This window comes from Populus nigra, chromosome 2 (assembly GCF_951802175.1).
Source record: "Populus nigra chromosome 2, ddPopNigr1.1, whole genome shotgun sequence".
NCBI classification, from domain to species: Eukaryota; Viridiplantae; Streptophyta; class Magnoliopsida; order Malpighiales; family Salicaceae; genus Populus; species Populus nigra.
Genome location: NC_084853.1, coordinates 42,010,757 through 42,034,636, shown reverse-complemented (window position 1 = coordinate 42,034,636; position 23,880 = coordinate 42,010,757). Strand labels below are relative to the sequence as shown.

The following is a 23,880-nucleotide window of genomic DNA, read 5'->3' as shown; positions in this document are numbered from 1 at the left end:
TCAAGTAATTGAGTGATTAAATAGATTTTCAATGACTTACCTAAATCCTTGTTAATGAACCAAGATAATAATTTCTAAGTTTATAAAAATTGAAGTTAGAAATCAAGAAATTAAATTTTAATCATTTTTGAAAGCTTGTTAACTAGTAGAAGCATCAATAAAAGAAAAATATGATTTATATGAATCACTCACGTTATTAGTTGATCTTCCTGATTGGATTTCATTACTTACAATGTGGAAAATGGAAAGAAGATGGTTTAAATATCATAGGAGTGTCTATTAGTTGATCCATAAATAAAAACGTAGCACGTTTTATGTACACCTTCGATCTAAAATTCATAAACCAATATAAAAATAAAGTGTAAATTCTTGACAAAAAATTTTTAAATAAAATAATAAACTTGGGAGAAAATTATCATAAGTAGGGGTGGAAGTCTCTGGTGAGTTAGTTAAATATCTCGACAAGATAAAACAATAAATCATTATGTAGAAAGCATTGATGGCCTATAACAAAAATTCCTTCTCCTCCTACAAATAGTGGCAGATGGCTATTGGAGAGAAAGAAATCTTCATTTCCTTTCTTTATTCCTTCAGATTTTGCCTTTGTTCTATCTAAATGGTGGGTCTGGAGAGTGCAAGGAGTGATTATAAGTAGAGAAAACTAATCAAATAGGAAATTTTAGAGAGAAAACAAGTTAGGGATTTGAAAGTTATAGAGAAAGAAAGTTTGAACTGGTAGAGGAGAAGGAAAGCTTGAAAAGATTGGCAAAAAAACTTGTCAATTTGGGTTGTTTTAGCTAGGGTAAAGGACTCGTTTCTCTCTAAAGTTCATTTTATCTTGTTTTGGGAGAAAAGGAGAAAATCCCTAATTCTAAGGTTTGTGATGAATTTTAAAAAATAATTATTTATAAGTAGTTTGAGTAGATAGGCATGAAAGGTTTTTTTTTTTTTAGGGAATTCAAATAAGGATTTGAATAAAAACAATGATCAAAATGTTAATATATAGCTAGCCATGAGGAGTAACTGGGAGAGATAAGAATTTTACTTAAATGTTGTGATAGTGTTTGTTCATTAAATGTACGGGTTTGAGAAATTATGTTTGGGATAAGTTTTTTGGTTGAATATGTAAATTACATGCATGTGTATTTTGAAAAAGTTATAGATATAAAATTTTGTGATATTGAATTATTATGAATCAACGTGAAAGCCTTTTAAATTTAATTGAAATATAATTGCTGGTTGAATATATGATTAACATGTATGGAAGTTAAAAATTGTTTAAAATGTATGAGTGAACATGATTGGCATTTATAAAAAGTTTAGAATTTATTTAAAAGGTATTAAATTTCATTGTGTTTGGTAAAGAGTTAGTTAAAGATATTAAATTGGATTGTGTTTGGTGTTATTAAAGCGTTAGATATTGAAATAAATGTGCTTGAGAATGAAATTAAGAATGATATGATAAATTATAGGCCATCAAAACTGGCCAAATTGTTAGTTAGAGAATTTTAGGGTGAAATCTGAGAAGTAAACTTGATAAATTGGTTAATTTGTATTGTTTCAATGTTTTATGTGTCGATAGTGATTTGAATGAGATAGAGTTAAATTAAATATGTAAGTTAGAGAAATTACATGTCAAGTTTTATTGATTTTGTAGAGTTTGAAATTAGTATGTGTGGAAGTATGAAGTGTTTGAGCATGGATAATGTTTTTAGCATGGTTATTAAATTTGTGAGTTAAGTTATTGGTATATAGGTAAGGATATCTCTCGTTGATGTTAGGAAAGATATTTATAGCTAAAACTTTCACGAAAGAAGCTCGCGTGATAAGAGTACCATGTAAGTTAAGTTTTTTCCAGCGTTAAAAAGGATGTTTAGGGGATAATAGTTTTTTTAAAGAAGAAATAAAAACAAGAAACATTGGTTATTGATTGACTGGATTTAATAAGTTTAGTTAATTTAATACTATTAATTTAAAAATTTTATCAAGCAAATTCAGACGAATCTCCTAAACCTTGGTTAATTTTCCAAACTCACTCATGAAATTTTAAGCTTGAACTTAATTAAGAAGCTCAATTATCAACCAATTTAATATTGAAGGATGGAATAAAAAAGTCAATTTAAAAAATTTGTCAAAGTAAAAAAAAAACAATCAAAAGAATGATGATTGAATTTGATAGGAAAGAAAACTAAAATAGTATGAATTCGTAAGAGAAACTCAATTTTAAAAACTATCTCATATAAAATAAATAGTAATCAAAAAAATTATGATCAAATTTGACAGATAAAGAATTAAAAGATGATGAAATTGAAAAAAAAATATAAATTTATAAATTATTTCAAATAAAACAAGTAGTAATCAAAAGAAAATAAACTAAGTCTGAAGAAAAAATAAATTAAAGGGCTTCATTGAAAACTTGGAGAGTTAGATAGGAAAATCGAGGAGAAGAAAGAAAATAAAGAAAAAAAAAGTTATTGACGTCAAACTAAAGGTTTGTTGGCCATACATGTCCCTAAAGAATGGAAGAGTAGTCGAGATAATTCAAACACTATCATGAAAGATATTTTTTGGTCATTGCACAACCCCTCACATGTCGAATAAAGAGCGTGGGGCATCCCAAATGCTGGCAGATATCTTATGCTAACCACTTTTGGTTTTAAAATAATATTTTATATTTATTAAAATACCAAAGTGCTCTTTATTTAACTTGATTATAACTAAAAAAACAAAATGAAATTATGAAAAGCTCTTAGACTCCAGTTCAAAAAGCTTTGCTTTTAAGAATAATTAAATTATTTTATTCTTCTTCAAAAAGTGAAAATTCAAAAAAGCTTCTTTATGTTATTTAAAATTTTTTTTAAGATAGTTCAATTATTTTACCATGCTTAAAAGAAGGTTGAAAAACTGTCTTGTACCCCATCAATTCTAAAATAATTAATGGATCTTAAAAAAACTCGTATTACCCTCAATATAGGTTTAATTTTCTTTTAAAAAGACAAAATGATCATTTCATTAATTTGAGCTTAGTGTATAGTAAAAAACTAAATAACTATCCAGGTAGTGGTCCAGTAGTAAGAGCTTGGGACCAAGAGGTTTGTTCCCTTTGTGGTCTCAGGTTCGAGTCATGTGGTTGCTCATAAGATAGCCACTGAAGGCTTATATGGTCGTTAACTTCAGGGCTCGTGAGATTAGTCGAAGTATGCGCAAGCTGGCCCGGACACCCATGTTAAACTAAAAAAAAAATAAGTATTTTTTTTGGTTAATTTGCAGTGGGGGTGATGTTTGGAGCAAACTAATAAAATAAAAAGGTTTGGAACTCAATTAACAAAATGGTGATCTATCAAGGACTAATTTGTGGTTTCCTTAAAATTGTAATGACGAGTTAATAGAAAGGGGGCCACCGTTCACTTAAGTGATTATGAAGGCGACCACCGCCAGTACACCCGCCTCGACACCAACCCTCCCAAACACGTTTTCGTCTCCCTGCCCAGAATTAAACCTTCTGATCCACTCCTTCCATAAACCCGAAAATCAATTAAGTTGAATCCCATCCTCAAACCTGGCTCGGAATATCTTGAAACGCCTATTCCCTCCTCGAACCCGAAGACCCGTTCCAGTCATCCCTCTCGAAATCAGACCGCTCACTGCAAGCAGCAGCAGCAGCAGCGGCAGCAGGAGCAGCAGCAGCAATTGCCTCTTTAATATGGAAATAAACGTATTCAAATTATGTTCTGGCCTCAAAGTCCTCGGCTACTTAATGATCCTTCTAGTTGCCGCCATCGTCGCCGTCTCATACCACGCCGTTGTAATTGTTACCTGTGGCCCACAGTTACTTCGCGGTGGAGCCCATTCTGTTTTGGCTTTTGCTATTATCATGATCTTTCATTTTCTGGTAATCTTGAGTTTTTTTGTTTAACTGTTGGGTTTTTGGGAGTAAAGTGAAAAATAGAGGGTGAATCTACCTTATTTTTTATTTTTTTTCTGCAGCTTATAATGTTACTGTGGAGCTATTTTACGGTGGTTTCCAAGGACCCTGGTTCTGTGCCTGAAAATTGGAGAGCTGTACTTCCAGAGGAGGCTTTGGAGACTGGTTCTTCATTGAATGATAGGTCAGATTGTGTAGTTGCTACTGATGGATTGGATCGCAGAGCGTTTTGCAATCACTGCCAGAATGGAAAGCCGCCGCGTTGTCATCATTGCTCTGTTTGTAGGCCATCATTTTTAACTTTTAAGTGCTTGGTATTTTCAATGTTCTTGGTTAGTTTCTGTTATGCTAATATTTTGCATGTGCTAGATGTGTCATTGGATGTTTTTCTTTGCATCACTGCAATTTTGTGGACCGCTATTATGTCATAAAGAATCAATTTTTTAAGAACTTTTTGATGTTGTATTCTCTATTCTGTAGGCCAAAGATGTGTTCTCAAGATGGATCACCATTGTGTTTGGGTGGTGAATTGTGTTGGAGCACGTAACTACAAGTTTTTTCTTCTTTTCTTGGTAATTTCAATTCTACCTTTCAAGTCAACTTATAAATTACTTGTGACTACAGAAACTATTTTTTTTCAAAACTGGTTATTTATATGACTGGATTGCATCTTCGAAGTTGATTTATAAACCTGTAGGGATAATTGGAATTTATTATGAGTGAGTTGGTAAGATGTGTTTGGGAGCTGAACAAATGAATGCACCCCCAGTTCTGCACTTGAAGTATTGTTGATGCTATGCAATCAGACATCATTTTTTAACTCTGTTGAAAGCCCATCATAGGACTAGCAGAAGAAATTGATAGATTTATTTCTTTCTTTGATTTGCCTTCAATGATACTTTTGATATTTGGCAAGTTGATGGATTCAGTAGATACTGAATACTTACTGAAGATTGGGAATGCTGGTCGAACTACCTGACTTTAGGTGGTTCTTGAATGTCAGAGGCCATTTGATTGTATTATATTTGGCATATGTGTTTGAAGTACATGGAAAGCTCGCTTGATTGTTCATTGAATATCTAGAAGTTTTGGATAGATTTATTTCTTTCTTTGATTTGCCTTCAATGATGCTTTTGACATTTGGTAAGCTGATGAATTCAGTAGATACTGAAGATTAGGAATGCTGGTCGAACTACCTGACTTTAGGTGGTTCTTGAATGTCAGAGGCCATTTGATTGTGTTATATTTGGCATATGTGTTTGAAGTACATGGAAAGCTCGCTTGATTGTTCATTGAATATCAAGAAGTTTGGATGTTGGTTAGGCCATTAGGGGTTCTCTCTTCTTTCTGTTCTTCTCTGACTTAACTTTTCATAGCTATCAACCTCTTTCTTTTCCCTGAAGCTATACACATTCACGGTGACGACAATGGATACTCTAGTATTGTTGCCTGGTTTCATCAACTTCTTCGGCAAAGCCAAGAATCATTCCAGCTCTCCCGGTGATCTAGCAGTCATCTTTTTGGCTTTTGGTAAACTATCCCTTCATGTTAATGATTTTCATTTTCATGTTTTAGCCTGGCATTCTCATTGTTCCCCTTATGCCTCACAGATTGTGTACCTTGATGCAGTTCTTAATTTGGCTTTTGCTCTCAGTCTTCTTTGTTTCCTGGTTATGCATGCATCTCTTGTATCAAGCAACACCACCTCAATAGAGGTAAGAAAGAAAAAAACTGTTATTTTCTGTGTAACTGCATGCTTATTGATGTATGTCCCTCAAGCTGCAAGAGGTCATGATACGTGAAATTTGTGTTATTTTGATGAGTGTCAGCTAAATCATGACAAAGCAAAAGCATGGTTTTTTTTAAGAGCGAAGGCATGTCTATGAAATGCATAATTAATGGCCTCGTATGCTGTGAAAATGCTGTGATGGCCTCTTTCAACTATTTAATTCATTTTTTGACATGCCACACATTTAGCATAAGAGTAAAAAAATAGGTCCAGCATGTGTTCCCCTTTGAATACTGCGTGTAATCTTTCGAAGATCACGTTCAGGTTTATGAGAAGAAAGGAGCAGCCAGGTGGAAGTACGACTTAGGCAGGAAGAAGAATTTTGAACAGGTGATACCTGTTGTGCTTCTTTATCTTTATCTTTCTTGTATCTGCATAGTACCTGGTGAAAGAATGTCTCTTGTTTGGCAGATAATAGACAACTTTAACTACCAGTTTATATGTGCTAATCTACAATTTTGCACTCGATGATCACACCTCTAAACAATTGATCTGTGTTTGCAAGATTTGGAACTGAAAAAAAAGAAGGATTATTCTGCTTCTAGGGAACTTCATATCTTAGCTTTCGGGGTGAATATGTAGTTCTGAAGGCTGCCATTTCTAGAGATAGACTTTTGGCCCTTGTTTTCAGCTCTTTTGCGAAGAATAAATTTGTCATTGCTCCTATTTTTTTTTCTTAAAAGGTTTTTGGCACAAAGAAGGCACTGTGGTTCTTTCCATTATTCTCCAAGGAGGATGTGGATAAAATACCTGCACTTCATGGCCTAGATTTTCCAATACGCGCAGATCTTGAATCCTGAGGCTTGGTGAGGTCATGATCCTTCCTCTTTCCACTGCTGGAGTTTCTGGAAACGCAGTGAACACGGGATGAAAAAGGTTCAGTCCATTCTACTTCATTTATTCATAACCTTGGTTATGAGAAGATGCACCTGAAATTTAGGGGCAGCCACGAATATTTGCTTTGCCATGGGATGTTGATTTTTGGAGTGGGTATCATATCAGAAGGATAACTTATGTACTATATAGCAAAGTGGGAAGTATGTAGTATCTGATGATATAACTATTACACTGGAATGGCATTGCAAAATCTACAATTTTGGCCATTGCACAAGTGTGTGCAGTTATGTAGATTTGATGGCAATTTTTCTGCCATCCTCTTTATTATGTGGTCTCCTTCTGTGTTCATCAATCATGTTGCAAATCCAAAATTTATTTACATTGACTTCTGGATTCTTCTCCATTTAAATTCCGCAAAATATTTGGTATATTGACTTGTTGATTTCTCTTTCATATTATGATTCATCAAAATGTATTAGATATGTTGGTGTTATTTTGTTCGATGAACCAGTTTTCAAACCCCTGTAAGGTAACATGGAATTCTACTAGCATCTTTTGCTCTCTATCAAAATTCTTTTGATTTCCTTGCACAAACTTGATCAAACATTCATAATCTTGCTTTGGCGTTGGTCCTTCACCCCCAGTTGCACCATTTTGTCTTGTTATGAACGAGAGTTTCAAACCCAAATTATACTTACTGGAAATTCGGAAGAGGGGTGTATGATGAGTGCCATTTGAGCTACCAGCTATTGACATTAGAGTTCCATGTTTTTCTTCGAAATTGAGCTTGCACATGCATGTAAAATCTTCGTGAATCCTTTCAATCAGGACATACTCGTATTTGAATAAACTATAACCAAAGAACAGATGGGAAGATTAGACTGGGGGAGGCAAGGTCCTTGCCTCCGCTAACCATTCCTGATATAATGACCCTTGATTTTCAACAGATTATAATATAATTGCTTCTATATCAGTTGCTGTTATTGTTGTATTAAAACGACAAGTTGATGCCCACCGTCACATTCCACGCCTATGATCTGAAACAGCTGTCCTTTATTTGTTCTTAACTTCATTAGAACGCAAAAGACTACTGAGATGTTCGCTTAGGTTATCTATTAACACATGCATCCACCAACTAATCAACATCTCAAGATACCACGGTTTGTTTGTCACATGGCATTGCCCTAATAAACTTAATTTAATCTGCAGTGTAAGTTGCTGGTGAGCATTTTAGCTGGTCCCCCATGGCAAGGTGGTCTCCAATTCAAGTCTTACTCTCTCTCTATATATAAATTCTTAAGAACTGAAAAATGGCATTAAGCATATATAGTTTCTAACAAGTAGAAACCTACACGAGTAAAAACCTACAAGTAACGTTTCTAACAAGTAACCATCTAAAACACACATGTATCGAATCACTTGCGATTTCTTTATAGTTTCTTTCAGCATCAACTGAGTCACCTAACCTAAACATCAAGTCCACTCGTTTTCTGAGAGTTGTCATCATCTACCTTATAATTACAGGCCTCGGAGACGACAACAGCGAAACAAGCAATTACCGGAGTAACAAACAGAATGAGACCGAAGGGCACCAACCACAGCTGACTGTTTGTTGGGTGATATTCATAATCCCACCAAAGCAGTAGTAATCCTCCTGCCATGCTTACCAAAAATGACCACACACAAATTATGTATGCCTTCACTTTCTTCTCGGAACACTCTTGGATTGCCTCACACTTCTCTTTCTTGAATGCTCCCATCAACCAAAACCAACTGATCGGGCCTGGATCCCCTGGAATTCAAGAACGAAGAAAAAGATTGAACTACCATTCATCATCTATATATTAAGCACAACAAACTGTAGAACTTACCTTGGTTTGCAGGAGAATTGGAGGTGTATTGAATTTGTTAAATTAATATGGTGTTAGAGAGACAGATTAAAGAGCCGCTTGCAAAATGAGACGAGCAGTGATATATATATATATATACAGGACCTGCTAAGAAGGCAAGAGCCCCATGACGAAGGTATTGGTCTCTGTTAAGTGGTATAACAGAAGACTGATATTTGAGCTATAACCAGACGTGCCTTTTTATCGAAGTTGTCATTTGTAAAATGAATACTTATTTAAAGAAGAAAAGGATTACGTCGTAGGCTTTAACACTAGTGATCAATGAAGCTATGTGGGGTAGATTCGATTTGTCTTTTTAATATTGATGACTTTGTGGATTTTCTGACCGGTGGCTTGTTTGTTTCCAGGAAACAGTTGGGTTCAGGTTAAAAAAATTTCAAGAAAAAAAAAGGAATAATCTTTATTTCCTTTTTTTAAAAAAAAAAAACTACTAACGAATGTACTAATATTTTATATAATTTTATTTAAAAAATATTTATATTATTTATATATAATATTTATTTAAAAATTATTTTTATAAAAAAAATATGTTCATATATTATGTAAATTTAATAAGAAGTCACGAATCATTTAATGTATTTGTTTAAATATTTTTAGCTAGAGTCCTTATTAGTCATTTAAATTTAAATAACACAACAATAAGATTCAACTAAATATTATTTAACTATTTTAAGTATTTATAAGCATAATTAAATAACTAATTATATTATAAGCACTGTTTTTATTTCTCGGTACAATATCAAATAATATACAAGATAATGCAGCACAATATAATAGCATATTGAGAATACTATTTTAAAAAGTTAAATTGATAAAATAGTATTTTAAATAGTATATATATGACTTTTTTTATCCTATCTACTTTAATAGAAAAAAAATTATTTAAAAAACTAATTATATTGGAGTGAAAAAAACAAATGTTTTATTATTTTTTTAATAAGTTTGATGTTATTTTTTTTACGTGACTATATTTAATTGGTTTATTTTTTTAATAGCTCTACTTTATTAGTTTTGATTTTTTAAAAGAAATATAGGAATAATATTTGTGTGAGAAAAAATATATTTTAACATTTTGTTTAATATTTTCTTTAAAGTGTGCAAGATAAACATAAAAAAATTAAAATAATATTTTTTAATATTTAACTTTTCATTTGGCACATCCATAATAACCCCAAATAACGTAACACGGTAATACGAAACATGTTCCAAACATCATCAATACTCAGATCTTCATTTTGTGAATACTAATTTATATTCTTTAGATGTTTAGTGACGGGACTACCAAGAAAATAGTAATATATAAATGAAAGAAAAATAAATAAATAAATAAATGTAAAATGTCATTTTTACTAACACAATCCTTTTCTTTTAATAGATGAACTTGGTTTCTATTACAATTACAATTAGTATTTTTATAATTTGTTTTAATTTGTATTTTTATGAGGTTATTATAATCTAAAATAAATATTTTATAATTGATTGATTTTTAATTTTATCAATATTTATTTTAGTTAATATATCATTAAATAAAAAATAATTTAAAAATTAGAATTATTAAACTCAGTGGAGTCTTTAATCCAAATCACTAGTTTTATAGGTTAAGTTTTAAAATTTAGATCAACATAATTGGTCACCTTCTAAATATTATAAAGAAAGATATTATATTGAAAAAGAGAGGGTAAAATCATGTTTTTTAATGATAATTTAAATTATTTTTAAATTTATTAAATCAATTAAATCTGATGAAACTAATTCTTAAAAATTAATTCTAAACTAGAACCAAACAAAAATAAGGTTCATAAAATTTAAAATTAATTCGTTGGTCAGTTTAATTACACCAAATAGTTCATTGGAGTGATAATATTTTTTAATTTTGTTTTTTACCAAACTCGTAGATTATCATATGTCATAAAAGTACTAGTCTCTAATATGTACCAAATACCAAGTAGGTTTTACCTGTGGAGCAGGGGATACAATACAACAGTACTTTAATATTAAAGGGTGTAGTGATTATATTTTAAAGTGTTTTTTATTTTAAAAAATATAAAAATAATATTTTTTATTTAAAAATTTTTGTTTTAATATTAACCTATTAAATTAAATGATATAAAAATACTAAAAAAATTAATTAAAAAAATTAAATTAAAAAAAGGAGAAGACCGAAACTAGCTCCTACATATCACGATTCGTGAAGTGCTGTAGCCGCACCATTTGCACCGGACGTATTAGATTAACTTATACCGAGCTCTTCTCCGATCGAAATGCATTTTGCCTGCAATGCCGTAACAGGCTTCATCTTGGTCAGTTATATTTAGGGATGCTTTGCTTTATTTAGGGAAGGTGAATTAACAATTTGCCTCGGTTTCTATTCATCGCCAGATCTAGGGCATTGCTTTTTTTTACTTAATGTATTTTAAGCCCTTTAAAGTTTTATTTTTTTAAAATCATCCCTTGTTATTTAAACATTTATTTGATACTTACAAAACATGTCATTTTGTTTTTCAATCCTACATGCTTATTACGTTTATTCTTGTTTTTATTTTTTAATTGGATAGAAAAAGAGTCCTACGTGCCTGTTTCCTGGTTGTTGTGTAGTTAAATAAAAAATAATTAAATCTAGTATAATAAACGATCCGAATCATAAGTTTAACAGGTTGATTTAGGTTCACTTGATTTTTTTTTTATCTTTTTTTAATTGAATATTTTTATTTTAAATTTCACATTTCAACATCGAGTTATATTGGGATTAGTCATCATTATTTATTTTAATTTATTTTTTATAGAGTTGTTGTGGTCTTATAATCTGGATCGTAAGTTTGGACGATTAATCCAAGATAATTCAGAGCAATCCAATACATAGTTATCTTAATATTTTTTTTAAAATCTAATATATCATAATTTTAATGTTAAAAAATATATCATGTGATGATTAAAGGTGTCATTCAATATGTGTAAAATCTTGTATTAATGATAATTATTTTTTCTTTTAAAAAATACAATATAATGCTTAGATATAATTTTTTTATATTAAAAAAAATAGCTAGCGGTGTAGCACAAGCTAATGAATTAGTGTAATCTATGGCTAGAACTTATGCTTGAATATAACTTGGAAAAAAAAGAAGAAGAAACTAATTCTACCCGATCCTTAACAAGTACAACAAGCGTGGTAATAGCTCCATTATTTTTTGAAGTTGATTATAAACAGCTGATCGGCTCTAGTTTCGGATCTTTCGGATAATAGACAGAGAAGAGGAGGACAAATTACCAATGACTATGAACTCTTAAAACAAGGAACTTTGGCCTTGGGCCTTGGCCTGCTCGGTGTAATATCCCTTTGCAGAATGGAAGCCCATTTGTTATGCGGAATTAGCAACGGAAAACCCCCAACTCCTATCTACTATCGGATTCTTATGGCTTTCCGGTTCAAAGCAACCCCTCATGTACACGTAAGCCAAGCCTGGGCCAAGCAAGCTCAGCAAGATTGTCTTATATAATTGGCAACCAGTTAGAAAATCAGCAGATCTAGTACGGTCCCTTTGGGTCTAGGCTTAGTCATCCCTCAAGGAGCCATTCCACGCCTAGTAACTGAAAAGGGTCTCCACAAACAAGTCATATAAAACTTCGTACTTGACAACAAATGTGGTAAGTAATCGGAAATGAACTTTGGTATGGAACCAGGTTAGGTCTAGAATGATACAAAAAAAACTTGCTTGTGACACCAGTTGGCGTAAAAAAAATTGTACAATTCATTTGTTACATAGCATTTGCTCAACTAAATGAGGCCAAATACACAACAATTCAACCTAGTACGTTACATCGTCATCTTCTTGTCGAGTCCGATAATTACAGTCACATAAACACCTCAGATTCGTTTGGTCGACCACCACCACCACGGAGGCCTACTCTTACTCTCTTTTCTTCTGGGTCACATTTTATCATCGCAGTCGTGGTCACGAGAAATCTGTCTCCACTCAAGAACGAGTGGGCAAAGTTCGTCAAGGTCCCATGGAGAGTACCCAGATGAAACCGCTCATGGAATGGAAATGGATATGGAAAAGGAAGGGATTGAAAAATCAAAGGTTTCTTTTCACGTTTTAAAAGATTTGTATTTTTAAAAATTGATTTTTTTATTTTAAATTGATTTTTTTATATTTTCAATCAGAATAAATTTTTTTAAAAAATTATTTTAATTAAATAAAAAACACAATAAAAAGTAAGTAAAGCCTCGACAGGGGAGGCTCGTGGTCAACAAATTCCCCATCAGAGAGTGACTAGAAACCTCTGGACGTTCTCCATTATTGAAACAAGACAAAATTGCATTGTAAGTAGTTTCTATCTAATAGCTGCGTTTCAGTTATCTTCGTCTTTGTGATGGTCCCCCTATTACGCGTAATGTCCAATCAGGACATGTACCCGCCTCATTTGTCCACCCTCTTATGTGTTTAGTGAAAATGTGACAGGCACACGTGTGGATTTTCCTTCATACGATAATCTTTTTTAACTGAAAGAAAAAAGGTGAGAGTAAATTGGTTTTGAGAATTATATTAATGATTTTTTTATTTAAATGACGATGAATAATGTTTATTAGGCCAATTTTAAAAATATAAAATTATATATTTAAATTGAAAGTTACATGCTAAATTTGATGATTTAAATTAAATAGTATAAATTTTATAAATATACATGTTTGGAAGTGTGGTTATAATTACTTTTCATTTAGAAAAGTATGAATTAATTTTTTATTTTTTAAAATTAATACATTAAAATAATTTGAAAACATTAAAAATATATTAATTTAAAACAAAATAAATTTAAATTTTTTAAAAGAAATTTTTAAACACGTGCCAAACGCTCTCACTCCTTGCAGAGCATAAAAAAGAGTAAACGGCAGGTTAATTTTTGATAACTAGGATGACACGACACTTTTAACGTATGGAAAACGCCCTTGTAAGGAATTAAGCTATTTTCCTTTATTTTATCTTATTTTGTAATTCAATTTTGGAAAGAATACGAGAAGCTTATGTAAGGGCCGAGTAGGTAAATTCACAGGCTCTACATATCCGAATCCTCTCTTGGCACCCTTTTTTTTTTATTCAGTTCAACCTGTTTTTTCCGGTTAAAATTAAATTTTTTATAGGTTGATGGGTAAAATAAATTTTAAAAAATAAAAAAATATTTTAAAAAACAATATTTCTCATATCACCGTACGAATCATTAAAAAATACAAAAATTATATATAAAAAAATTCAGACACGGAAACATTGATATCTTGATTGAATGGTGGTAGATTACATTACGTATAATAATATTCTTTCCTCTCTGCTCAGGGACCCGCGTTATCTCTCCTGCAGTATCGCACCATCCTCGAAATTTCCCTCCTCTCTTCTTCTTCTTCTGATCCAAACAAAAGCCACTCCGTTTATATACAACAACAACAACAACAAAAACGAAGTCAGTAGTTGATCGGACAATTTCAATCTCTATTAACAAACAAATAAATAATCATGAGTGCTAAGGTACAGGGGACGAGAACACGAGTAGGTAAGTACGAGTTAGGGAAGACCATAGGTGAAGGCAGCTTTGCCAAGGTCAAGGTCGCTAAAAATGTTGAAACCGGTGATGTTGTTGCCATTAAAATTCTCGACCGTGAGCAAGTCCTCCGTCACAAGATGGTCGAACAGGTTCTAATAATATTCATTTTGATTTTTTTTTATATCGAGTTTTGTTTTGGTGGTTTCTGTACCGTGTGAACCAGGAATATATCATGTTCTAATTATGATGATTCATTAATGTTAGACCAGTGATTAAGAAAAATGGTTGTGCTGTTTCAATTTTTGTTGGCAGTTAAAAAGAGAAATATCAACAATGAAGCTGATTAAACATCCCAATGTCATCAAGATTTTTGAGGTACGTAAATTTTGTTTTTTTGAAAAAAGGAAAAGTTTATTGAAATTTTTATGAATGCGACTGACTCTACTTTGCTACTTGTGGATTTGCTTGCAGGTCATGGCAAGCAAAACTAAGATTTACATTGTTATCGAGTTTGTTGACGGAGGAGAGCTCTTTGACAAGATTGTAAGAAATTAATTTTTTGCTTGAGCTAGTTTCTCTGATTTATCATTACGTTTTGCATTTCGCGTTTCGAATTTTCATTTCAGTTTTTCTTGTACATTAATGATGTTTTTAATTAGTTAGCAGTGTCCGGTAATTAAAAAAATTAGGAGTGTTTGATTGTCCCTTTGCTCCTAGGCTAAGCATGGGAGACTTAGAGAGGATGAAGCCAGGAGATATTTCCAGCAGCTTATTAATGCCGTGGATTACTGCCACAGTAGAGGCGTTTTCCATAGAGATCTGAAGGTTTGCCAAACTTCCTTAATTTTCTAAATTCATTTTTCTGATAATGGGTGCGTGTGTCGAGAAATATATTTGATTCCTGCCTCGTTCAACTAGGAGTTTGGTTGTTTATCACTAATGGCTACTCTGCATTTTGCAGCCTGAGAACCTTCTTCTTGATTCACACGGTGTTCTTAAAGTCTCGGATTTTGGATTGAGTGCACTGTCACAACAATTGCAGGTAAGCATGATTTGATTGTTGCTTACATCCTATCCTGTAGGTTTATGTTGTAAGGATCAGCTTTCTCTGAGTGGATTAATTCAAGAAATGTGTTATTTGATACTTGGATTTATTGCATATTTCCTACCATTTACATTATGAAAATACACGTTCTGTAAATGTAGACTCTGGCCTCGTTCTCTTGAATTATAGAAACTGATAACTATTCAAAGCGTATGACTGGAGATAGATTTTTTCTGCAACATACAATAATGAAGGCAGACATTTTTCTTACTATTTTTCTAATTTTAGGGTGACGGGCTGCTTCACACTGCCTGTGGAACACCAAATTATGTCGCACCTGAGGTATTTCACCTTTAATTTGGCGGAAATAGAATTCTCGGAATGATGCATTACTGCACTATATTGATAGCATATGTTATTTTTCTTTCCAGGTTCTCAAAGACAAAGGTTATGATGGCACAGCATCTGATGTATGGTCTTGTGGGGTCATTCTCTATGTACTTATGGCTGGATACTTGCCTTTTGATGAAACAAGTCTTATGGCCTTATACTTAAAAGTAAGTAAAATTGAGCTTTTGTTTCACGATTACAAGTCAAGAGAATTTCCTTATACAGACTAATACATGTCCGAAAGTAATTTCAGATCTGCAGTGCTGATTTCACTTTTCCATCTTGGTTTTCATCTGGTGCAAAGAAACTGATAAAGCGTATTCTTGACCCAGAGCCTCTTACAGTGAGATCTCTATCCCTCTCTTTGTTGGATGAACATTAAATACTACTTATACATTTTGAGTTTTCTGCTGGACTTGTGTTAGTAGCGTCATTAGAGATTAGCCTATAAAATACCTAATGCAATACCTCATGACTTTGTTCTTGTCTTAATTGGATGCTTATAGTCACTAATATCATGATTGCATCTGCCACAGAGGATAACAGTTGCTGAGATTATAGAAGATGAATGGTTCAAGAAAGGATACAGGCCACCACAATTCGAGCAGGAAGAGCATGTAAATGTAGATGATGTTGATGCTGTTTTTAATGATTCGAAGGTTAGAATTTTAATCACAAAAGCTAACTAATTTACCTTAGACAAGGCATAAATACAATGTGTGCTAGCACCAAACCTTCTGCAGATCCGTGTAGAAATATCATTCAGAATGTTTAATCCCTGTGTGCAAATCTTGGCACTGGATTTTTTTGGTCTTTGATTTGTGTTCACGGCATTGTAAACCAACAATGCATTCAACCTGAAATGGCAATACATTAGCAGAACAATTCTAATTCTAGTTATTTACTTTGCAGGAACATCTTGTTACAGAAAAGAAGAAGAAACCTGCATCGATGAATGCATTCGAGCTTATTTCTAAGACACAGGGATTTAGCCTTGAGAATTTGTTCGGGAAGCAGGCAGTATGTATAACTAGAATTCTTTCATTGCTTTTAAAATATTAAATTCCTGGTGCCACTAATGTGACAGTGACATATCATGGTGGCAAAGTTTTGAAAATTGGAAAGGCATGGTTTTGCCAAGGCGATGTTTATGCACTTGCCATTTATATTTTTGTTTAAGAGTATGAAGCCTTTTGGCCCTTAGTTTGAATCGGTCCTGACTCAACCCCTCTCCATATTTGTATAGATAATTAGTGATTACTTTATGCCGTCTATCCTCTGATCTTTCTTTTCCAATGAAGTTAAAGCTCGTTATTGCTACCTGAGTTTTCCTCTTCGCCTCTCTTTGTTTGCTCTAGGGTGTTGTGAAACGAGAAACCCGTATTGCTTCTCATAGCCCCGCAAATGAAATTATGTCTAGAATTGAGGAAGCTGCAAAGCCTCTGGGGTTTAATGTCGACAAACGAAACTACAAGGTAAAGTTTTCTCCCTCCAGTTATGTTTATGCATTTTAATTTCCTTTCTTTCAATTTCCATGTCCCTCCTTTTTTAACCAACATTTACGTAAACAGCTAGCTTTTATATTATAATTCTGTTATCTAAATTGAATGCCTTCATTTCCAAACTATTCCAGATGAAGCTGAAACGAGACAAAGGTGGGAGGAAGGGCCAACTCTCTGTAGCAACTGAGGTAACATTGAGTTAATTCATGATACTTTTGAATCCCTTCAGAATGAAGTAAACAATAACTTATAACATATGAAGAATAATGTTTTTCCTTGCTCTTAAACCTCATTGTTGATATTATATTCTCCAAACCCCCGACATATGTAATTTCACAATCATGTTTGAGCACTCACGACTGTCTTATCCTTCTCTTTAAAGAAACGAAAAGGTGTCTGTCCACGCTATAATGCAAGGCAATTACATGCTAACTTTCTCAGTTATAAAAATGCATGTCCCACATCTTACACGGCAATTAGTAGGAATCTGTTTTTTTTTTCCTGATTTTTTTGTAGTTTGGATTTTATTTGTTTTTGTGCATCTTCTGGGCAGTCCTTTTTTTCTCTCATCAATGTTGGCCACATGTTAATGCGTGTTCAAAGCCATTCTTTAGTGTGAATCACGGGGTTTTGGTTTAAAAAAATGATAAATCCATTGTGTTTTATGCAAGCACTCAGTCGTGTGCTGCATTTCGGATGTTCAGCCACTTCTGGCTATGGACCGATAAAGGTACTCCTGTCTGCACTGTTGGTTTAACAGAAGTTCCGAGAGCTTATTCTCATTGAAGTTTTTAGCCATTAGACCTTGTTCTAACTAACAATCCAGGTTCAGCTTAACTGAAAGCCTCAAGTATCATTTCAATTATTGAATGGTTCTCTGGCGCACCCGATCAGAACTATGTAGGCTAATGATTGTGCATTTCAAGTATTTGATGCCACACATGGTAGTTGACAATTTGTTGCTTGTGGACTTCCAGGTGTTTGAGGTAGCTCCCTCTTTGCACATGGTGGAGCTCCGGAAAATTGGTGGTGATACGCTGGAGTTTCACAATGTATGTCAACATTCCAATTTTTACATATCGGAAACCAAAAAAAAAAAAAAATGAAAAATGAAAAAAGAAGTAAAGAATTCCTTGTGGACAGGATGGAAGAATTTTAGCAGGCCAAGTCTGTGGTTGACTAATATAGCATACATTTCTCTTATCATGTGGCAGTTCTACAAGAGTTTCTCGTCAGGTTTAAAGGATGTAGTCTGGAAATCTGATCAAACTATAGAAGGATTAAGGTAAACTCTCTGTGCTTCTACACAAGTGCGTAAGCCTGTATGGAGTGCACATTTAATTGACACGCGATTCTCTTGTTCAGGTCATAGCAGAACCTTTCCTGCTGGGTCCAGTACTTTACTCATTCTTGGTATTTGTTTTATAAAAGTTTTGATCGGTTGGCGTGGTGGTAGGGAGAATTGGAATTGGAGCTCCCAAAAGATGGACCCTTGTTCCTGCAACGCGCCCCCCCCCCCCCCCCCCCCCCCCCCCCCCCACACACACACACACACACACACACACACACACCGGCAATTCATCCTTTTCCCTCTTCTTTTTCGCTCACTCTGCATTCATTTCCTGACCTGAATAAATCGAGGTTTTTCAACTTGATGATGGTCCATTCAATGGGAGAAACCCACCATTTGGAACGGAAGAATTTAAAAGATGGCTCTTGTGAGTTCCAAGAGGTTCTATTTAATGGAATTTATTGAAATCTCTCATCGGACCTGTTACCACTGAACCAGTGGTTTTCCTTCCCTCTTCCTCCTGTGTTTTTTCTCCGTGGTGGTTCATAAATCCAACATCAGAGAATTGAAAGTAAAATCCCACAAGGATTTCAATCCCCAGTTGAAGAAATCGAAAATAGACGATGAAAAGAAGAAAGCATGTTTTATATGATTTGGCTAAGGAAATTTGTAAAATATATGTTGCTTGGGCTTATGAGTGCCATAAGAATTAAATGTAAAATATACGATGCCTGGGCATATGAGTGCATATTGTTTCCCGGGAATCGGAAACATCAACGTAATTGTGAAGCCTGGTATGCTGAGTTGCAAGCAAGGTCATTAAAACCATTTTTCCAACTATGATTTCGTAAAATTGTGAGATTTTATAAACTATATTGTTCATCCACAAACTTTATTTTTGTGTCATTCATCCTCGCACTTGATGTTTTCTTTGATTTATGCACTATAATTCTCTATTATTTGTATTTCATCGCATGTGCAAGGTATCTGAAAGTGTTTCGTCCATGAATTAGCCATCCATTTTATGAAAAAAAAAAAAAGGTTTAATTTATTCTTGGAAAACTTAAAACAATAAGGACCGGGATTAAGAAAAAAACATGCATCTTTTTTTTACTATTTAAGAAGCGTGAAAAAAAAACCACAACTTGATATCTAGAGTTTCAAATTCTTACACATTTGATCTCTATGATTGGAGGATTTTATATTTAAACCCTAAACTTTATCTTGTTTGTGTTTGGATCCCTGTGTGATGAGAGAGGAGAAGAAAGTCATGGAAAAAAAAAAGACATTAAATAAAAAAATATTAATTTAAAATTAAAAAAAAATCAATTTTGTTTTTAAATACGGAACGACCGAAAGCTGGTTTTGCATGTGCTTTGTCGAATCCAACCACCTCTGTCGATCTCAACCACCTCGTCTTCATCTGTAAGAAGTTATCTCATCATAATAAGCTCTCCACCTCATCAAGTTCAACATGACTGTTATTTTTTAATGCTTTATAGTGTGAGGTTGGCAAATTCAATGCGTCTTCATAAGCAATTAATTTCGCATGCACTTTAAATTAAAGTGAGTTTAGTTAGTGTTAGACAATGCGATCGAACCTATTCTTTTAAATTAAAATGAAAGTTTTTAGGTATTTTTAATTCTTAACATTAACACGTCAAAACAATAAAAAACATTTTAAAAAAATAATTTAATGTTTTTTTAAATAAAAAATAATTAAAAAACAGTAGCTATTACAATATGGATTTTTACTTTACAGTTTTGTTCAACAACTTACGTTTAATATAGAATAATTATTTAGGTAATTTAATCTTTTTATTATTATTATTATTCAAAATTGTTTTTCTATTTAATAAATATATTTTTATAAGTACACGTGATTCTCATATGTCAATTTTAATTTCTCATGAGTGGAACCTCGGAAAAATAAAATATTTGACTGAATTAAATCAAACAATTTGTTTTGGGATTGTTGGCATTTAATTTTTTTCTCTCAGTAATTTATGATATTTTGAGTTTTTACGGAAATTCTATATAGTTTATTTTTTTTATTTGTATGGAAACTAATCTACTTCTCTTAACATTAAAAATCAAAATAAAAATAATGATAAACTCATAAAAAAAAAAAAAGAATTGTGAAGATTCAACTAAATTCTGAACATCCTTTAAAATTACAAACTCACATTCAATTATTCGCGGCCAACTAATATAATCCATACCCACGGAATTTATCTTATTAATCTACAAAACCTTATATTTCAAGAAATTAAATTTTAGATTTGTTAGTAACAATATAACACTTGCAACAGACAAAAAAAATAATAATAAATCATACACTACTTTCTTATATTATATGTTATCACCTATTTAATTTAGGTTGCGTTTGTTATTTTAGTGGCGGTAGGTTTTTAAAATATTTTTTTATAAATAAATTAAAATAATATTTTTTATAAATTTATTTTTAACATTAATATATTAAAAAAATTAAAAAATATTAAAAAAATAAAATTTTTAAAAATAATTTTCTAAAAAAACACGATTTTACCATAAAAATAAATACAGTTGGATTTTGAGTTTGAAAAGTGAGCAGAAAAGTTATTTGACCCTCTTATTTATTGTTCCCCGAATAGGCCAGACACCATCCTCCCCATTATTCATGGCTTTCTTTTCCCTTCTCCTGGATCTGATAGCCTCCATCCATTTCCTTTCCTTTCCTTTCACATTCCCATTCGGCCTTCACCTTATTGCCTTGTTTTCAGTTGTATTCACTATTTTTTACACGTTGACTCGTTGCCGTGAACAATTTTCAGACATGTTTGTTTAGCAGGTTGATTCCGATCGATCCTCATGAACTTCTATCTCGCATCCTGTCATGTTTATTTTGCTCACAAAAATTAGTGTAGTGATTTCGAATAAATTTGCTCACAAAACCCTAAAAAGTAAATAAAAAACACAAAAGAAAAGGAATAAATGAGGGACTCAGACTCTTTTCTAGCTAGGTTATTGCTTGGAAGAAACCTCCCATCGTTCGATCTCTCATGGACATGGGACAGTAATTGCCCCCACTTCCAATGACAAAAGAGTAACCAACATTTCCTAATCCAGGTATGGAAATTTTGGACTCACAATTGGATGTGCTGTTTTCATTGCTTTTATCGATTCCCATGCGTGGTTGTTGAGCTCTCCATCCTTTTTTTTTAAAAAAAAAACTACTCACCATAAATTCAAGAATATCATCCCACCTTTCCTGTAGTCAATATGCTATAGCCTTACTCATAGTTGATTTGATATAAAGTTTGAGTTATGAATTAGACATTTTAATGCATTGATGAGTTAATTTATATTTTTTTAATGTAAAATAATTATAATTTTAATAAAATTATAATTTTTACATGAAATAATTAATGATTAATCAGTTAGTAGTTATTGTATTTTAAAAACATGACAATATCATGATTTTAAAATGTGAGAAGATAAACTGTGTTATTTTATTAATTTTTTAAAATGAGATCATTTTATTAAAATTTTTAATTTTATGTTATAATTTTTTAAGAAATCCGATTTCTGCCAGCTTCTTATGGACTTTTGTTTATAAATAAGCAATGCCTCTCATCCATTTTATGTCAGACAAGCAAAACAAAAACAGAGAGAAACACTCACACGTACACACAAAATGGATTGTGTAGAGATGGATAAGGAGAGACTCACAGCGGAGATGGCCTTTAAGAACTCCTCCGCCGTTATCAAAATCCGTCAACGTTTGCCGGACTTTCTACAGTCCGTTAGGCTCAAATACGTCATGTTAGGTTATGGCTACTCTTGTAACCCTGCTATTCTCATGTTTCTCATGGTTGTACCTTTATTCATAGCCACACTTGTTCAATTCACTGGTCTAGAACTAGACCGGTTTTATGAATTGTGGAGGACCCAATCCCTTCATGACTTCGATGTGACCACAAGACTTGCCGGTTCAGCCATTTTGCTCTTTCTTCTTGCAGTCTTTTGGACTAAACGGTCCAAGCCAGTGTATCTAGTCGACTTTGCATGTTACAAACGGGAAGACGAGCGTAAAACGTCGTTCGAGACAATTTTAGAAAAGGCAAAAGAACTCGGGACAATTGACGACGAGACTCTTCGATTTCAGAGAAGGATATCAACCCGGTCCGGTCTTGGCGAAGAAACATATATCTCAAGAGGATTATTGTCTCAGCCACCTAATTTGTCTATGGAAGAAGCCCGGTACGAGGCCGAATCGGTCATGTTTGGTGCACTAGATGCTCTTTTTAGCAAAACCGGAGTTGAGCCAAGAGATATTGGTATCCTTATCGTGAATTGCAGCTTGTTTAATCCCACACCGTCTCTGTCTTCAATGATAGTGAATCACTACAAGCTTAGAACGAATATCAAGAGTTACAATCTTGGTGGCATGGGTTGCAGTGCAGGGCTTATCTCTATTGACCTCGCTAAAGATCTACTCAAAGCAAACCCCGATACGTATGCTGTCGTGGTAAGCACTGAAAATATTACTCTTAACTGGTATTTTGGTAACGATAGGTCAATGTTATTATGCAACTGCATATTTCGCATGGGGGCTGCTGCTGTTCTTCTCTCGAACAAGGCACGGGAGCGTGCCCGGTCCAAGTATCAGCTGGTCCACACGGTTCGAATCCACAAAGGAGCAGATGATAAAAACTACCGATGTGTCTATCAAAGAGAGGATGGTAAAGGAAATGTCGGGGTGTCATTAGCTCGTGAATTAATGGCGGTAGCTGGCGATGCATTGAAAACGAATATCACTACACTGGGTCCTTTAGTACTGCCTTTAAGCGAACAATTCAAGTTTTTTGTCACACTTGTTAGAAGAAAGCTGTTGAAAGCTAAAGTTAAGCCTTACATACCTGATTTCAAGCTCGCCTTTGAACATTTCTGCATCCATGCTGGGGGTAGAGCTGTTTTGGACGAGATGCAAAAGAATTTGCAACTCAGTGATTGGCACATGGAACCATCGAGAATGACTTTGCACAGGTTTGGCAATACATCGAGTAGTTCCTTGTGGTATGAACTGGCTTACGCGGAGGCAAAGGGTCGGGTCTCGGGGGGAGACCGGGTATGGCAGATTGCATTCGGGTCGGGTTTCAAGTGCAACAGTGCGGTTTGGAAAGCACTGAGGAAGATTCCAGCTGGTGAGTCAAAGGGTAACCCGTGGATTGACTCAATTGACAGGTACCCGGTCAAGGTCCCTGTTGCCTAATTGTGTATGTGGTGGCACTGTATCACTGGATGCGGCAGTACATTTGGATGTTGACGTGGCTCTGTGGATCTTAGATTTTACTGTTTTTATTTTTGACCTTTCTTCCTTCTTCGTGTCAAAATATAATGACATCGTTGTCGTTTGTCTATCTTTGGCGGGTATTAATATGCTGAATCAATGTGCATGGGCCCAAGGGATCAAGATCATGAGTACGGGCCTAACCCTGTTTTGGGCCAACTCTCTTTCTTTCTTTACATATGTTTTTTTTTCCATTTTTTATAGGACAGAGTGATACAAAAGCAATATTCTTTTTCTTTAAAAAAATAAGCATCGCTGATAGATTAATATTTAGAAGATAAATGGTTTAAATAATAAGGACTTAATTAGTGATAATAATTTCTCATT

The 23,880-nt window shown here is 33.4% G+C and overlaps 3 protein-coding genes and 1 long non-coding RNA gene across 4 annotated transcripts; 3 read left to right on the top strand and 1 right to left on the bottom strand.

Annotated features, from left to right (window-relative positions):
• The first annotated feature begins 3,406 nt into the window (after window positions 1–3,406).
• LOC133683145 (probable protein S-acyltransferase 12) lies at window positions 3,407–6,940 on the top strand. The gene is made up of 7 exons (XM_062106677.1): window positions 3,407–3,892; window positions 3,988–4,207; window positions 4,406–4,497; window positions 5,329–5,455; window positions 5,555–5,640; window positions 5,979–6,044; window positions 6,398–6,940. Exons 1-7 carry the CDS (start codon window positions 3,704–3,706, stop codon window positions 6,512–6,514), a joined length of 897 nt encoding a protein of 298 aa, XP_061962661.1. The 5' UTR covers window positions 3,407–3,703; the 3' UTR covers window positions 6,515–6,940.
• A 904-nt stretch (window positions 6,941–7,844) lies between these two features.
• LOC133681463 (uncharacterized) lies at window positions 7,845–8,705 on the bottom strand. Its single transcript, XR_009836522.1, has 2 exons — window positions 8,423–8,705; window positions 7,845–8,343 (listed from the first exon to the last, which is right to left on the bottom strand). It is a non-coding gene; the product is annotated as an uncharacterized LOC133681463 (long non-coding RNA).
• A 5,052-nt stretch (window positions 8,706–13,757) lies between these two features.
• On the top strand, window positions 13,758–19,111 carry LOC133682648 (CBL-interacting serine/threonine-protein kinase 9-like). Its single transcript, XM_062106082.1, has 15 exons — window positions 13,758–14,142; window positions 14,306–14,368; window positions 14,465–14,536; window positions 14,711–14,818; window positions 14,955–15,035; window positions 15,327–15,380; window positions 15,470–15,595; window positions 15,682–15,771; window positions 15,965–16,087; window positions 16,341–16,448; window positions 16,787–16,903; window positions 17,062–17,118; window positions 17,908–17,982; window positions 18,145–18,215; window positions 18,296–19,111. Exons 1-15 carry the CDS (start codon window positions 13,966–13,968, stop codon window positions 18,300–18,302), a joined length of 1,329 nt encoding a protein of 442 aa, XP_061962066.1. The 5' UTR covers window positions 13,758–13,965; the 3' UTR covers window positions 18,303–19,111.
• Window positions 19,112–21,867: 2,756 nt separating this feature from the next.
• On the top strand, window positions 21,868–23,665 carry LOC133681438 (3-ketoacyl-CoA synthase 1-like). The gene has a single exon (XM_062104487.1). It carries the CDS (start codon window positions 21,898–21,900, stop codon window positions 23,473–23,475), a length of 1,578 nt encoding a protein of 525 aa, XP_061960471.1. The 5' UTR covers window positions 21,868–21,897; the 3' UTR covers window positions 23,476–23,665.
• Window positions 23,666–23,880: the final 215 nt, after the last annotated feature.